Source organism: Cynocephalus volans, chromosome 11 (genome assembly GCF_027409185.1).
Source record: "Cynocephalus volans isolate mCynVol1 chromosome 11, mCynVol1.pri, whole genome shotgun sequence".
Taxonomy (NCBI): domain Eukaryota; kingdom Metazoa; phylum Chordata; class Mammalia; order Dermoptera; family Cynocephalidae; genus Cynocephalus; species Cynocephalus volans.
The window spans coordinates 50,102,530-50,119,112 of NC_084470.1; the positions used below are offsets into that span (position 1 = coordinate 50,102,530).

Consider the following 16,583-nt stretch of genomic DNA (forward strand, 5'->3'; position numbering starts at 1 on the left):
TCTTCAACCCTTTGAGGCTCTCTGAAATGCATACACTCACTGCTTGAAATACTTGCAGCCAGATTTAGCAGGCCAGGTTTAGCAGGCATGGGCACCTTGAGCACCGTCCACACCCTGCTGCTAAGAGGTGTCCTCATGCTAGACTGCAGCTCTCCTTCCAGCTACAGGTTGGGGACTTTCAGCCCAGGAGTCTGCGGAGCCCACTGATGCAGCTCCAGGGTCTTTGGATTATGGGAGATCCCATCTGGAGGACTTTGAGGTGGGAGCCCCCCCCTTACCAGAGACCCACTGCTGAGCAGGATCATGAAGATGATGAAGCTCTCAAACCAGCTGTGCTCCACAATGCGGTAGCAGGTCTTGCGCACCTGCCAGCCCATGGCCCATGGATACTTAGTGGTATTCACTTTGCAGCAGGGACAGTGGCGAATGCAGCCTGTGGGGAGAGGTGACTAATGGTTGGTGACGTCCCATTGGACAAAGGGGATCATTTCTGCTCTAGCCCTGCAAAGAAGCCACTCTGCTGGGAAACCCACTCACCAGCCCTTTGGAAGAGAATTTCATTCTTGAATATGAGAGAAGAAAGGTCTCTCAATCCAGTCTTCCAGTGTTCCTCTCCATCATCTGCCCACTCTGATGTCCTCCCCAGCCATTCTCCTTCTTACAGGTGACACTGGTGGTCCCTGTCCTTATGTCCACCCATCCCTGGAAGGCTGACAAGCCTCGGGACATGGGCCTGGTGGTGTCTGAGGGGTCATGCTTTGAGCCCATGCTGAACTGAGTGCCCCCCATGTGGCTGGGTTGGGGCCTGGGTCCAGCTCAGCACAGGGTCAAGTGGAACTAGAAACTCAATGAAGTGTTTTTTTAAAAAAATTTTTAATTTCTATTTTTTAAATTATTGAGGTTGCAATTACCTTAATAGTGTGAACTATTTGTTCATTTATTGCACAAATATTTGTTGAGAACATAATGTGCCTCACTGTTCTGAGTACTGAGGAAAAAGATAAGTAAGACATAGGTTCTGCCTTCAAGAGTTACACAAGAGACTGAGGGAAAAGATAGTTGTGGCCCTCTTCTGGGTCTTTTATATTCAAAATCGGGGAGTTTACAGTGGGTGGTGACTACCTTTTCCCTTTTTGGCCTCAAGAGGGCTGGTTCATAACTCAGGGAGGTGTTTTAGGGGTGACTCAGAAGGCCAGCACCTGTTTGCCATGTCTGATGTGACAAGAGATTCAGAAACCAGGCTAGGCTGCTGTGACTGTGGCATTTGTGTCTGAAGCTGGTGCCCTCAAGCGTGGGAGGGAGGCAGCGAGGGGCCCCGAATGTCGGTCCCCCATGGACCCAGGGCCAGGGCCCTAGATAGAGAGGGGCCCGGGTGAGTGTTTGATGAACTAGGTTTTGACCCTAATTACTGTCAGTGTGAGAGGCCTGCAGTGCCCTCTACCTTGTGTGAAGCAGTCATCTGGTTCTTCAAAGTCATCCGCCAGCTCAGAAATCTTCCTCCGGATCTCCTCGGGATCCAGGCAGTCCACAGTGCTGCCCTCTGATGAGCTTGTGTCGTCTGCTCCCTGTGGGCAGAGGCCCAGGGCAGTGAACTCAGCTTTCCGAGGTGCCCAGAGAACGTGCACACAGTCACTGCAGGTCTGACTGACTGAATCCTGGATGCAGGGAGAGCCCCCAGGGCCTGGGCCCACTGCTGGGCCCACCATGGCACCCTTGTATGTTTGGTACCTTGCCAGCTGAGGCCCAGAACACTGATGCTCTCTGGGAGCCCCAGAGGCTTCACTGAGCCCCAGGAGGCTGTAAACCTCCAGGCCTCTGATGGAGTGCTGGCGATGGCCCGAGACACCATAATTACACCCATAAAGACTCTCGGGCGTTCATTGGGCTTGAATATTTAATCACGGAGCAGTGCTGCCCTCCTGGCAGCTCCAGCCCTCTAATGTCTCCAGATGGATTCAATTAGAAGTTGAAGCTGCTCTCGTATGAGCAAACCTGATAGCTTGGCTAATGGACCTAAATGGTGGGGTGGGACCCCATCTGTCACTGTCAGGTCCCGTCTTGCCTGGCCAGGGTCATGCATGAGAAAACAAAAACAAAAACAAAAACAACACTCAGAACCTGCATACTGAAAGCACTGAGTGGGGAAAACTAGCCAGGGGAGTCCTTAAGAAGGAAACACGATGTCCATGTGTAGAATGTGACAACCCTCACCCAGTGGGAACTCATGGCCCCCAAATCCCATCTCAGGCCACCCTCTTATCTCCACACCCCCCCACCTTGCCTGGGGGCACACAGCCAGTAGCTAACATTCCTCAAGCTGAAGGGCCTGATAACCATGGGGGTGAATTATGTCTTCCTTATCTTTGCCCAGTCCAGTGCCTGTCACATAGTCGGCACTCAGTGGCTAGGTGTCAAATTGAATTCTTCCATTTAATACAGTGGTACTGAAGATGCTAAACCTTTATAGACACCTCTTTCCCTACAGCTTGTTTTCTTCAAAGATTTGTAAGCGAGACCACGTTTATTTTTACCTCTATAAGACATTCCTAAAGCCCAAATCTTCTCCCTGCTCAGTCTCTGTAAGGCTGTCAGTTAACGACTCACTTGTAGGCAGCCTCTCCCCAGCTCCAGTCTGTTTTTTGCTGGAGACAATGATGGCAACAAAAGAAAGCGGGGGAGTCACAAGGGAAGAGCACCTTATCAGCGAGCACCTCCAACTATGATCTGCTGGCTCTGAAAGGTATTTTCTTTCTTTCTTTATGCATCGTCTTTTGTTTCCTTTTTTTCTTGGCTGTCATTTTCTGGGCACTTCCTTCATGTCAGGTAGGAACTAAACATTTCACAAGCAGCATCTCATTTAAGCCTCAAAGGAATCCTACCAAGTAGGCATTCCCATCCAGTTTCATAGATGAAGAAATGGAGGCTCAGAGAGGTTGAGAAACTGGCCCTAGGTCCCACAGCTTGTGGCTCTTCACTCTCTCTTCCCCTCCCTACAATCAGCTTGGGACAAGGTTGTGATGAAAGCTGAAATTGTGCTGATTAGCCAGAGGTTGGAAGGGACTTTAAAAATTCCCAGGATGAGAAGTGAGGTAACATGGTTGGCAGCAGTCTGGAATATGCTCCCCGCCATCCCCCAGCACCCTCACACCCCCCCCCCCCAGCCCACTGGTCAGTGTCCAGCTGGCTGTTCAGCCTTTCCCAGAAGCTCACATACCTACCTCTGCAGGGGCCTGAGGAGCAGACTCATCTTTCCACTTCTCACCCAGGTATGGAGCCAGGTCCTCGGAGGACATTCCAGAGCCTGGGCTCCTGGGTGCCAGGTGGTCCTCACACCTCTCGACTTGCTGCAGCTCTTCCTGCTAGTGAGAGAGAGTCCCAACTGGGTATGTGAGCTCACCCCTAGAGGACCAGTTCTAAATTTAAAGAGATCTTGCCCATCACAGGCTGCCAGAGTCAAGGACCTCATATATAAAACTAACGTACCTACATACGTACACTGGTATGAAGAGAGTATAAAGACTCCAGAGCCAGACAGACCTGCATTTAATTCCTAGCTCCATTATTTAGAAGACTGTGACCTTAGCCAAGTCATTTAACCTCTCTGATCTTCATTTTCTCCATCTACAAAATTGAGAAGGCATGATCTACCTCATTTGGTTATTTTGATGGCTAAATATGTTAATACTTGTAAAATAGTCTGCATGATGTGCTTGGCTCAGTAGATGTTAGCTATGACCATTTTTACTTATCCAGAGGTCAGACTGGTAGTGAACTTGGAAATCTGGAGCCCCCAAAGAACCCCAAAGTAACTGAAAATGCTTCTGAGTGACAGACGTCACAAGTTAATGTCCTTTACTCTGGGGATGGTGGATACCCTGCCCTCGACTGTCACTCAGATGAAGGCATGTAAAATATGGCAGCTGATAACAGCAGCTGCTGGAATACAGAGAAGTGACAGCTGCAGGAGAAGAAGGCTGTGGAAGCTACAGACTCAAAGCACAGCTGTATGAGGCCACTTAGTGGCCTGGCTGGCAGCCCTTTGTGTCCCTGAGGCCCCACAAGGATCCCCTACTTCCCACATTGTGCAGAAGTGCATGCCCTGAGTCACTGAGAAGAGGTTAACAAGGGTTGATATACCAGCTTAAGGTAGTAAGGAACAGTGCAAAGTATTTAAAATTATGTATTATCAAAAGGCTTCAATGTGCTTTAAATTCTTTGGTGCCAAAAGGAACAAGTATCACTTCCCTGTGACATCACTTGTTGGGAAAAGCTGGCTAAATGAGTTATGTATAATAATCAGGACTTCTTAGAATGCTGGTGAAGTTTAGATGAGCCTTGCTCTTAGACAGCATCCTGTTCTTAGAAGAATCTCATTAGCATCTCATGCACAGAGCTTGGGCTGCGTGGAGCAAAAGGGGCAGCCATGTGAGAGACACTCTCTGAGTACCTCAGGGTGGCCTGGGGCTCAACTGCTGCCCCTGCTCCCTGTTTACCTGCCTGGGAGAATTCTGACCCTATCTTCCAGGCCCTGCTCAAATGCCACCTCCTCTGGAAAGCTTGGCATGGTTCGAGCTTTTTTACATCAAGGTCTCCTATGCCTTGTTTGCCAGGGTCCTTTCAAGGCTGTGCTAGCCTGGATGCTGGAAAACCTCATTATCATAATTTCCCTTCTGCCTTGGGTTACTCTAGCCCTGAGGCACATGCCTACTTCCTGTGGTTGTTCCATGGGGAGAACTCTTACCCCTTTGGGAATCACCTCCTGTAGGGAGCTCTGAGCATCCTCCTCACCATCATCCTCCAAGTCATCTAGATCAGACTCGCCCTCGGCGATGGGCACAGAGACCCACAAGTTAGGATTGGTGATGAAATCACTTTGTTCATCCCTGGAGCCTCTGGGAGCCGGGAGACCCCTAGGACTCCCCAGAGCAGTGTCAGCAGCAATGTGATTCTTGGCTTTGGAGCTGGAGAGTGGGAGTTTCACCACCAGCTGGGGCTCTGCCTTGGGTCTGGGGAGTGGGCAGGGCCTGCTGAAGAAGCTGCAAAAGGCCTGCTTGGTGCGACGTCCAAACACCTGGATCCGTGCCAGGGCCACCTGCAGGTTGTTCACCTCCCCATCGTCCTCTGGGGCTGTGAGGTTGTCGGCACTGAAGGAGTTCAGCAACAGTGCGATGAACAGGTTGAGCACCTGAAGGGAGGGAATGGAAGGAAAGGCAGACCAATCAGTGACCTGAGTCTCATCTTGGCCCATCAGATGGGCAGCTGGAAGGCAGGACAGCCAGAACCTGGGCCTCTCCCTGCCCACCTGGTATTCTCTTCCTCTTGGGGGAAATGGGCATTCTGAGAGCAGCTGATGGGATGTCCCAGAGTGACCTGCCTCACGTGGACAAGGCTTAGAAGCACATTCTCCACCATAGTGGAGGATTACCCTGCTGTACAAAGGGACATTCCAGGACAACAGAAAGGAGCAGGCATGGGTCTTCCCTGAGACCACCCTTATCTTCCAAAGCCCTGGGTTCTATTCCTGACTCTGGAATCCTGGGTATGTCTTCTCTCTGCCTCACCTGTGAATACACAGTGGGGACTCCCTATCTTGTAGAGTGATTGTCAAGATGAAATGTTAAAAAGGACGTAAAAGTGCTCAGAGAGGCAAACTTCCTGTCTGAGAGTTAGGGGCACCTGTGGCTCTGCAAGGTAGTGTGCTTAGCCTGGAAGAAAGGAGTTTCAGCCAGCTCTGCACACAGAAATGCAGGCAGAGGTACCTCTGACTCAGGGACTGGGGTGGGAAAGACTTTGAAGAGTCTAGATTTGTTATTTCATCCCATCTCTTGGTTTAGCTTTCTCCTGTCTGTAAAACCCTAATGGGAAAAGAACCCAAGTTCTTTTGACTTCCAGGGCAATAAGAAAGGGGCTCCTGGAAGACCACATCCTCCCATAGTCAGTCAGTGCTGGGAGGGCAAAGATGTCCAAGCTAGAGGGAGTGGAGATATGGTGAGGGTGAGGGACAGGCTGGGACAGAGAAGGGCCATTGGGCTAATTGACAGGAAGGGCTACAGAGGGTCTCACCTGCTCTGAGAGAAGATTTTATTATCATCCTTGTGGTCTTGGATATGGTCTATGACCCAACTTCTCTCCTATCTAGGACTTGTACAACTTGGAGAAATCTGTCAGCTCTTACTCCTCTGAAGAAAAATATCTTCTGAGCCCCCTAGAGTTGGGAAGAATTTTTGTCCTTCAACAACTAACAGCTATCGTTTATTGAGTTCCTGCCTTAGCCCAGACACTGCCCTAGACAATTTGCATATGTCATCTCCTGTAATTTAATTCTCTCAGTAAGTCCATGAGTAAGCACTATTTTCTTGATTTTGAGGCAATTAGAGGTTGGGGAGGTTAAGTCTCTTGCCCTGAGTCACCCAGCTAGTAAATGGTAGAGCTGAAATTCTATACCAGGTCTGTCCTTCTCTATCATATATGCTTGTTCCTGCAAGGTAGGTTATCTCCCAAGCACACTGCTTATAATACGCCCCATGTGGCTTTGAAAAATTTGAAGCCTCTCCAACCAGGGAAGGTACAATGTGGGCATGAAAATGTGCAACGTCAAGCTTTTAAGGATAACCTAGAAGCCTTCTCCACTGCCCACGAGATGGTGTCCCCAGTGTGGCTCACCACTCACCACCAGGTTCCCCAGCACCATCACTGTCAAGAAAAGGATGAGGCATATGGATTTCTGGCTCACTTCCATGCAAGCCCACATGTTCTCAATCCACTCTCCACAGAGGATACGGAAGACGATAAGGAAAGAGTGGAAGAAGTCATGCATGTGCCAGCGGGGCCATTCATCACTGGGAGTGGAGATCATTTTCCGATTTTTGTAGTAGTCTTCCCCGAGGAGCTGTTTGCCAACCAGAGCGAAGACAAAGACAATGATGGCCAGGATGATGGTGAGGTTTCCCAGCGCCCCCACTGAGTTTCCGATGATCTTGATGAGTGTGTTTAAAGTTGGCCAGGACTTAGCCAGTTTGAAGACTCTCAGCTGCAGAGAAACAGAGACCGTCAGATCCTGGCAGGTGTGTTCATCACCTTTCACCTAAAATCTTGGCCAGAAACCGAAGTTCTGGGAAAAACACAAAGCAGCTTATTGCATTAAGATGGGGTACTCCCAGGAAACTGCTTTCAGAGACCCTTCTGTCTATGTTATAAGTTACTCAAAACTATGGTCAGCCTCCTATGGTCCCTGAGTATCAATGTGCTTTACTGACCGTGGCAAAGTCAGGGGTCTTACACTGGGGAGGTAGTCTTGCCATCTTTACTCTGTTCCATAGCTGTAGACTTGATCCTTCCTGAACATGGGCCTGTTCTATGGGGGTGGGGTGAGTTGTGATGGGGTTCCCAAATGTGAGAACAGGCTTACTTTCAACCTAAAGAGTGTCTAGCCTCCTTTAGGTAGGGCATGACCCACTGCATTTGATAGGTATTGGCTAACCATCTCTTAGGCATTTCTCATCTTGGGACAGTGAACAACATCTATTGCTTCAAGCTCTGAACAACATCCATTGTCCCCACCAGCTCTGAGATTGCAAGTGTCTATGATTTCATGGGCCCAGAATTCATATGTTCATTTAATTGACCAACCAACCTACCTACCTAACTGAACACCAACCAAGCATATGCATGGCCTTGTGCTAGCCTGTGAGGTGTATGGACAGAGGTGTGCAGGCTCCTGTCTTCATGGAACTAATGGTTTTGTTACCAAGACAAGATGAAGACCCAAAAAGTTTTTATCATAAACACAAATGTGCTAAGTTCCACAGAAGATCAAAAATACTGTTTGTAAACATTTAAAAAATATATTTGTGTGGTTCTCTAATTTGTTAAAAAGAAGTATCTGGGCTCCACTGTCAGTCAGTCAGTCAAAGTGTATGTATGGGGCATCTACTAAGAGCCAGGCTCTAGCTTAGGTTCTAGGATATGCAGTGCTGAACAGAACAGTGCAGCAACAATCTTACCACTCTCATGGCAGTGAGTGGGTCCCCAGGGAGCAGGTTTAATTCTTTTACACAGTAAGTACCATATCTACTTCTCTATGTGATGGAGGTCCGTGTTCACCTGAGACCTAATCTGAAAGTTACTCTCCTCATCTTGGAAGCAAAGCTTAAAACACCCTCTTTGTGACCTGGACAAAGAGCAGCTGACAAACACAAATAAAAACTGGGTGTTAGTAATTAGATGGAGCCCTTCTGTGGAGGTTATTGGGGGAATGCAAAATTTCCTTAATGACAGACTTGGTAAAAGCCTCCATTCTCACAGTAAACTCTGGGCAAGTGCAGAATTAGAGGCCAGAGTAGGGCCGTGACACTGGATAATAGCCACCCACCAATTAGAAATTGATATGAGAATCCCCTTAAAGAGAAGTTTGTTGTCCATCATTAAGCTTATGGTAAACTGTAAGGGAATTGTGTCCAATTCGCATTATATGACACGAATCAAGTCATCCTCTATTAATTTTTCTGTTGTCTTTATAAAGGGCAAGAAAACAGTATCTCTCCACTTGCTGTTCCAGAGACATTTGTGCTTGGGGGCCCCTACTATTAGCCAGTCAGTAAAAAATCCTTTACAGGGTGCCTGCTTCTGGGGCTGTAGTGCCACACAACCTGGCTGGCTCCTGCTGATGCCTAGAATGAGTAGTCCAGGAAAGCAGCCCTCCTGTGTCCATTCCCCCATACCTTCAGCTCTACTCCCATTCAGTTGCTGTCCATAGTCTTTGCCCAGCTGTATTAGTCTGTTTTTTGTTGCTTAAAACAAAATACTTGGAACTGGGTGATTTATGAAGAAAACAAAACTTATTGCTTACAGTTTCTGAGGCTGGGAAGCCCATAGTCCATCTGGTGATGGTAACAGTGACCCAGGGGTCTCACATTTTAAGATGATGGAAGCAGAGAAAATGCAGGAGAGACAGACTCTCTTCTTTTAAAGCCCTCAGAACCACGCCCCTGATCACCATTTTTAATCCATTCACTATGGCACAATCCTACCATCCAATCACCTCTTTAAGGCTCCACTTTCCAATTACCATAATAGGATTTCCTACCCTCTTAACAGTCACAGTGAGGGCTAAGTTTCTAATACATAAAACTTGGGGGGCACAATTCAAGCATCAATGAGTTTTGGGGGGACATAATTCAACCCACTACACTGGCTTAGCATTCATCAAAAGAGTTTCTTCATATTATCACGTAATAATTTATAAACAACTACTTTCAGTAGCTGCTGAATATCCCTTCACATTAATTAATGATTTCTCTAGTTAATCTCAGAATTAATATAAAAACTTGTAATTAGGAAGAAGTAGAAGAAAAAAAAAAAGACTGAAAGGAAATAGACCAAGTTGACAATAGTGGATGTATTTGGATAGAAATTGATTTAAAGTCAATTTCTAATCTTAGAGTTAAACTTTTTTATATTTTCAACTTATTTTAATGAGAATGCTTTACTTCTAGAATAGATTAAAAAGCAAGTCTAATATCTATCCTCTACTGGGGAGTTCATGACTTAGTGATGAAATGGGCCTTGCATTTGTGAAAAATATCAGAAGATAGGTTAATATGGTCGATTATATTGGATCCTCTTTGGGTCTCTCTTTCCATCAAATACCACTAAAAATGCTGGATAATAAAATATTAAGTGCATTGATAATCTGTCAATATAGTAAGCAATTCCTTAGCCAAGAATTAAATAAGTATGGGAATTCAGAGAGATAAACAGAATGCTGAAGCCAACTTTTTTTCTAAAGACATTTGCAAAACAGTGAATCTGAGTGTAGGTTATAATGTCTCATGAGGTATGGGGAGCAGGAAACAGAGTCCAGGGCATGCCTAAGGTAGGGAGTCTAACAGAAATTTTTCCCCCCATTAGTAGTAGATCTCAAAGAGTTATACCCTCCATGTAAGGATGAACCAGAAACAAGCCCAGAAGAATTCAAGGAAAATTGAATGTCTGGTGCTAGATAACAGGTGGGGAAGAAATTGACACTGAGAATTTGGAACCAATAAGTGGTGCTCACAAAGGATTTTAGTTGGGATACACTGCCTAGGTATTTCAAGCTGAGAATTTAACTTAGAGCAGTCCTACAAAGCACCCTTCAGAAGTAAAAGCAACTACTGTCTGGAGAAAACTGCCTTTATCCCAGGTATCAAAGCATTTCCTCAAAACGTGTCAAAGAATTTCAGTAAAAAACAAAACAAAATGAAAAACCAAACAAACAAAACCAGAAAGAACGAGGCACCATGAGTGAGTGAGATCCAGGAGAAATCATAGATATGGAAATGGTCATTCAAATTTCTCAGATAATAAAATTTTTAGCCAGAGATGACAGTATAACTAGGTATTATGCTTTAAAAAATAAAATAAAAACTTGAAATATCTGTAGAGAACAAAAAACCATAAGTAACAATAAGTTTTGTAAAACAAAGAAACTTCTAGAAATGAAAAATATAATACTTAAAATTAAAAACTCTATGGAGTAGTTTCACATCAGATTTAACACAGTTTAGGAGAGAATTAATGAACTGAGAATATATCAGAAGAAATTATCCAGAATGCAGCTCAGAAAGACATGAAATGGAAAATATCAAAATGGTGTAAGAGACATGGAGGATAGAGTGAGAGAGTTTAACATATATCTAATCAAGGTCCAGAAGGAGAAGAAATAGAATGGAGTGGAGGCTATATTTGTTCAGATAATGTCTAGCACCTTTCCAGAATCAAAGAAAATCACAATCTATATATTCAAGAAGTCAATGAATCCTATGAGTTATAAATTAAAAGCAATACACACCTAGATACATTATAGTGAAATTGCAGAACACCAAAGACAAACAGAAGATTTTAAAAGCATCTAGAGAGAAAGAAACAACAGTTAAATTGAAAGCTGATTGCTCATCAGCAACAATGGAGGCCAGAACACTGTAGAATAATATCTTCAATAAATTGAGATTAAATAATATCACCTAGAATTTTATATCCATAAGATATATCTCTCAAAGACAAGGGCAAACTGAAGGGCACCTTTCAGATAAACAAAACTGAGAGATGTTACTGTCAGAAGGTACTCACTAAAAGAAATTTGGTTAATTAGAAGTGTGGTTCTTAATTTTGAAACATATGTGGTATTCCTAGTTATCTTTATGCCATTGAATTCTACTTTAATTGCATCATAGTTAGATGCTGTATGATTTTAATGCTTTTAAATTTATTGACTCTTTTTTTTTTAGCTCAGTATATCGAAAATGTTCATTATATACTGGAAAAGAATGTATCTTCTGCAGTTCTATGATGTAATACTCTGCATATATCCATTGAACAGAGAAAGTTCTAGGTGTGGTATAAATATTCTATATCCCTGTTTAATATTGTCCACTGCTTGTTCTAGCAATTACTGAGAGGGTGATGTATGAAATTGTCTCCAGCTGTGATTATGGCATGGTCTGTTTCTCCAATGGTTGTGTCTTAAGGCTGTAAGTGCATACATATTTTAAGTTGTTATATCTTCCCAGCAAAGAGAAACTTTTTTCATTAAGATTAACCATTTTCATCTCTAGAAATATTTTTTGCCTTTAAGAATCTCCTTTGCCTAATAGCAAACAACCCTACTTTCTTTTGGTTTAGAATTTGCTAATATATTTTTATATGTCCTTCTACTTATAGCCTTTGAGTATCCTTGGCATTTTTCCATGTCTCTTTCAAGTAGCATATAGTCAGGTTTTGAATTCTTATTCATTTCTGAAATCCAGTCTTTGTCTTTTAGCCAAAGCATTTAGTCCGCTTATTTTATTGTGAACACTGATACGTTTGTATGTGTGTCTATCATTAGATTTGGGGATTTCTATTTCTCTCTCTCACTCTTCTTGATTTATTTTGGATTGTTTATTTTTTCTTGTTCCATTTCCCCCTTTTACTAATTTGAAAACTAAGTACTCTTTTCTTTAAGTGGTTACCTTAGAAATTATAGCACAAGCAGTTAACTTAATCAAAATCATAATTTAGCTAAAATCTTTACTTTCCTCTAGGAAACTTTTATTTCAGTTATCCCTTCCCAACTTATTATCATGCTAAGTATTTTAGTTTTATCTTCTTTTAAAAATGTTTTTCACTGGGCCGAGCCCGTGGCGCACTCGGGAGAGTGCGGTGCTGGGAGCGTGGCGACGCTTCCGCCATGGGTTTGGATCCTATATAGGAATGGCCAGTGCACTCACTGGCTGAGTGCCGGTCATGAAAAAGACAAAAAAAAAAAAAATGTTTTTCACTAATTAATGATAAATAACACTAGCTGTTGTACAAACAATCCCCAAAACTCAGTAGCTTAACCCAATAAAAGTTGATTTCTCACTCATATTATAGTCTGATGCAAGCCAGGCAGCTCTAGGTGGAACTCCTTCCAAGAAGTGACTTTGCCACATCTGAGGATGACTTGTACAGCCTTCAAAGTTTGACTCCTACTTGTAAAAACATGGGAGGCCAAGGTTTGTTTTAAAATTTAAACCAAGTCTTTTTCAGTCAGGGCTCGTCGTTTATTTTGCAATACAATTCCTTCACAAATTAGATGGCTTCAGATCTTTCGTGTGCTGTATACTCAAAGTACTTTCTTTGACAAAATTCTCAGTTCTGCTTCATTTCCCATGCCTTTCTCTCTCAAGAGAAATGGTAGCTATACCATTAATATAATATTTGCTAAAAGTTGTTTCATTTCATTGGAAAAATTAGCTGGTCTTCAACACTTAAAGACTTAATCCTGTTGCTTAATGTTTGGGATCTAGAAGCAGTGAACTTTCCCAAAACTTCTAGGCTCTAAATTTTTGCATTCTGTTTTCTTTTATTTCTTATACACCAGCCAAATCTTTCCTGAGTTCACCTTTTACATGTGTATCTTGACAAACATAACCAATTACACCTGATGCATAATACTAAGGTGTTTTGAACCCTTCCCCTAGGGCTGCTGGCTCATAAGGCTCCTGATCTGCCCCAGAATTATCACTAGCAGTATATTTTCCACTGCATAACATGGATAGATACTTTCCAAGCCTTCTTATATCAGTTTCTTTGTTGTGTACCACATGATCACTAGGCCAATGCTACACATTCAATGTTTGTGAAATGGAAATTCCTCTTTTCAATGTACCTGTTTCTGTATTACTTAAGATAAGTACAACTAGCTGCCATGACACCTCCTAGATCTGTGAGTTAGCATAATAGAGGTTTATGTCTCACAGCACACTCAATGATAGTTGGGAAGTTCTAATAGAAGATTCTAATAGAACCAAAAAATTAAGGAAAATCCTGCATATTAAAGCAGTTCTTAGAAGAAAATAAAGTCTTTAATTAATATTTTGGAAAAGAAAATAGACTGAAAATTCTATCTTAAGAAGTTAAAGATGAACAAAATATGTAGAATAGAGGATGTAATTAAGATAAGATTCAGGATTAACTGAAATAGAGAAACATCAATGATTTAGAGAGGACCAACAAGCTAAAAATTGGCTTTTTGAAGAAATAATTAAATAGATGATCTATGGGAAGACTAATGAAAAATGATGACAGAAAGCACAAATCATTATTATCAAGAAAGAAAAAGGTGACATAAGTATAAGTGATATAAACCATTAAGAGATAAGAGCATAGTATGTACAACTTTATGCCAATGAACTTGAAAATTTAGATAAAAAGGAAAATTCTTAGAGAAAAATAAATTTCCAAAACTAACTTAAGAAATTGAAAACTTGGGCCGGCCCGTGGCTCACTTGGTAGAGTGCGGTGCTGATAACACCAAGGCCACGGGTTCGGATCCTATATAGGGATGGCCGGTTTGCTCACTGGCTGAGCGTGGTGCTGACAACACCAAGCCAAGGGTTGAGATCCCCTTACTGGTCATCTTTAAAAAAAAAAAAAAAAAAAAAAAGAAATAGAAAACTTGACTAGCTTAATAGCCATTAAGAAAATTAAATTAGTAGTGAAAAGTCTTGACCTCCAGATGGTTTTACCAGTGAATTCTAACAAATTTACAAGGAATAAATAATTCCAATCTTACTCAAAATTGGGTATAGAAAAAAAGGAATATTCCTTAACTCTTTATGACACCTTGATACCTTGATACCAAAACCTAGCAAGGACAATGTAAGTAAAGAAAATTACAGGTCAAATATTAGTATCTTAAGCAAATTGTTAGCAAATCGAATCTTCCAGTGTATTAAAAAATGCATAACAATCAAGTTGGGTTTATCCCAGGAGCACAAAGTTAATTTAACATTAGAAAACCAATTAATATAATTCACCACTTTGACAGACTAAAGGAGAAAATCACATGATTATCTAAATACATGCAGAACAATTGTCTGATAAAATTAGACATTGATTCATGATAAATATTCTTAACAAAAGAGAACTTCCTAAGCTGATAAACGTTTTTTATCTTTAAAAAAATGAACAGGAACAAGACAAGGATGCCCACTCTCACCACTCCTACTTAACACAGTATTGGAAGGACTAGCCAGAACAATCAGGCAAGAGAAAGTAGTAAAGGGCATCCAGATTGGAAAAGATGTAGTCAAACTGTCCCTGTTTGCAGATGACATGATCCTATATATAGAAAAACTTAAAGACTCTAAAAAAAACCTCTTAGAACTGATAAATGATTTCAGTAAAGTTGTAGGATATAAAATCAACATACAAAAGTCAGTAACATTTTTATACTCTGATAACAAACTAGCAGAAAAGGAAATCAAGAAAGCAAGTCAATTTACAATAGTCAACAACAACAAAAAGAAGAACAAAAACCAAAAAATGGAGGAATCAATTTAACCAAGGTGAAAGATTTCTACAACAAGAACTACAAATCACTACTGAAAGAAATTAAAGAGGACACAAGAAGATGGAAAGAGATTCCATGCTCTTGGATTGGAAGAATTAACATTGTGAAAATGTCCACACTACCCAAAGTGATCTACAGATTCAACACAATCCCAGCAAAATACTAATGACTTTCTTCACAGAAATAGAAAAAATAATCCTGACATTCATATGGAACAACAAAAGACCCCAAATTGCCAAAGCAATCCTGATTAAAAAAAAAAAAAAGCTGGAGGCATAACATTTCCTGACCCCAAATTATATTGCAAAGCTATAGTAACCAAAACAGTGTGGCATAAAAACCAACACTTGGACCAATGCAACAGAATAGAGAATCCAGAAATCAACCCACATACTTACAGCCAACTGATCTTTGATGAAGACACCAAGAACATACACGGGAAAATACTGCCTCTTCGATAAACGGTGCTGGGTAAACTGGATATCCCTATGTAGAAGAATGAAACTAGACCTGTTCCTCTCACCATATACTAAAATCAAGTCAAAATGGATTAAAGACTTAAATACGAGACTTGAAACTATAAAACTCCTAAAAGAAAACATAGAGGAAACACTTCAAGAAGTAGGACTGGGCAAAGACTTTATGAATAAGACCCCAAAAGCATCAGCAACAAATGAAAAAACAAAACAAAACAAAACAAATGGGATTATGTCAGGCTAAAAAGCTTCTGCCTAGCAAAAGAAACAATTAACAGAGTTAAAACACAGCCTACAGAATGGGAGAAAATATTTGCAAATGATGCTTCTGACAAGGGATAAATATCCAGAATATACAAGGAACTCAAACAACTTAACGGTAAAACAAAACAAAACAAAACAAGTAACCTGATTAAAAAATGGGCAAAGGAGCTGAATAGGCATTTCTCAAAGGAAGATACACAAATGGCCAACAGACACATGAAAAAATGCTCAACATCACTAAGCATCAGAGAAACACAAATCAAAACCACACTGAGATATCATGTCATCCCAGTTAGACTGGCTATTATCAAAAAGACAGAGAATAACAAATGATGGTGAGGATGTAGAAAAAGGAGAACGCTCCTACACTGCTGGTGGGACTGTAAGTTCACGCAGTCATTATGGAAAAAGTATTGAGCTTCCTCAACAACTGTAAATAGAACTGCCATACGATCCAGCAGTGCCACTGCTGGGTATATGCCCAAAGGACTGGAAATCATCATGTCGAAGGTATACCTGCACTCCTATGTTTATTGCAGCTCTAATTACAACAGCCAAGAGTTGGAACCAACCTAAATGTCCATTGATGGATGACTGCATAAGGAAAACGTGGTATATATACACAATGTAATACTACTATTCCATAAAAAGAATAAAATTCTGCCATTTGCAGCCACATGGATGAACTTAGAGAAAATTATGTTAAGTAAAATAAATCAGGCACAGAAAGAGAAATACTGCATGTCCTCACTTGTAATTGGGAACTAAAAAACAAATAAGAAAGAAAGAGAGAAAGAGAGGAAGGAAGGATGGAAGGAAGGAAGGAAGGAAGGAAGGAAGGAAGGAAGGAAGGAAGGAAGGAAGGAAGGAAGGAAGGAAGGAAGGAAGGAAGGAAGGAAGGCCAATCACAATAATTCGTTGAATTCCAAAAGGAGAGAACAGAATTGAGGCCACCAGAGGTGGGAAACGGGGAGGGGGAGGGGGAG

At 42.1% G+C, this 16,583-nt stretch overlaps 1 protein-coding gene across 3 annotated transcripts in view; it reads right to left on the reverse strand.

Moving 5' to 3' along the window:
- The window catches only part of SCN10A (sodium voltage-gated channel alpha subunit 10), a 95,627-nt gene that overhangs the window by 23,596 nt on the left and 55,448 nt on the right, over window positions 1-16,583 (reverse strand). For 2 of the 3 annotated variants that reach the window (XM_063115266.1, XM_063115264.1), the window contains 5 exons: window positions 6,671-7,030; window positions 4,736-5,185; window positions 3,219-3,356; window positions 1,442-1,565; window positions 279-433 (listed from right to left, as the gene is read on the reverse strand). In XM_063115266.1, the coding sequence (XP_062971336.1) occupies window positions 279-433; window positions 1,442-1,565; window positions 3,219-3,356; window positions 4,736-5,185; window positions 6,671-7,030 (1,227 nt within the window). Of the gene's footprint in view, window positions 1-278; window positions 434-1,441; window positions 1,566-3,218; window positions 3,360-4,735; window positions 5,186-6,670; window positions 7,031-16,583 lie in introns of all 3 variants that reach the window. The other variant, XM_063115265.1, reaches the window with a different exon arrangement.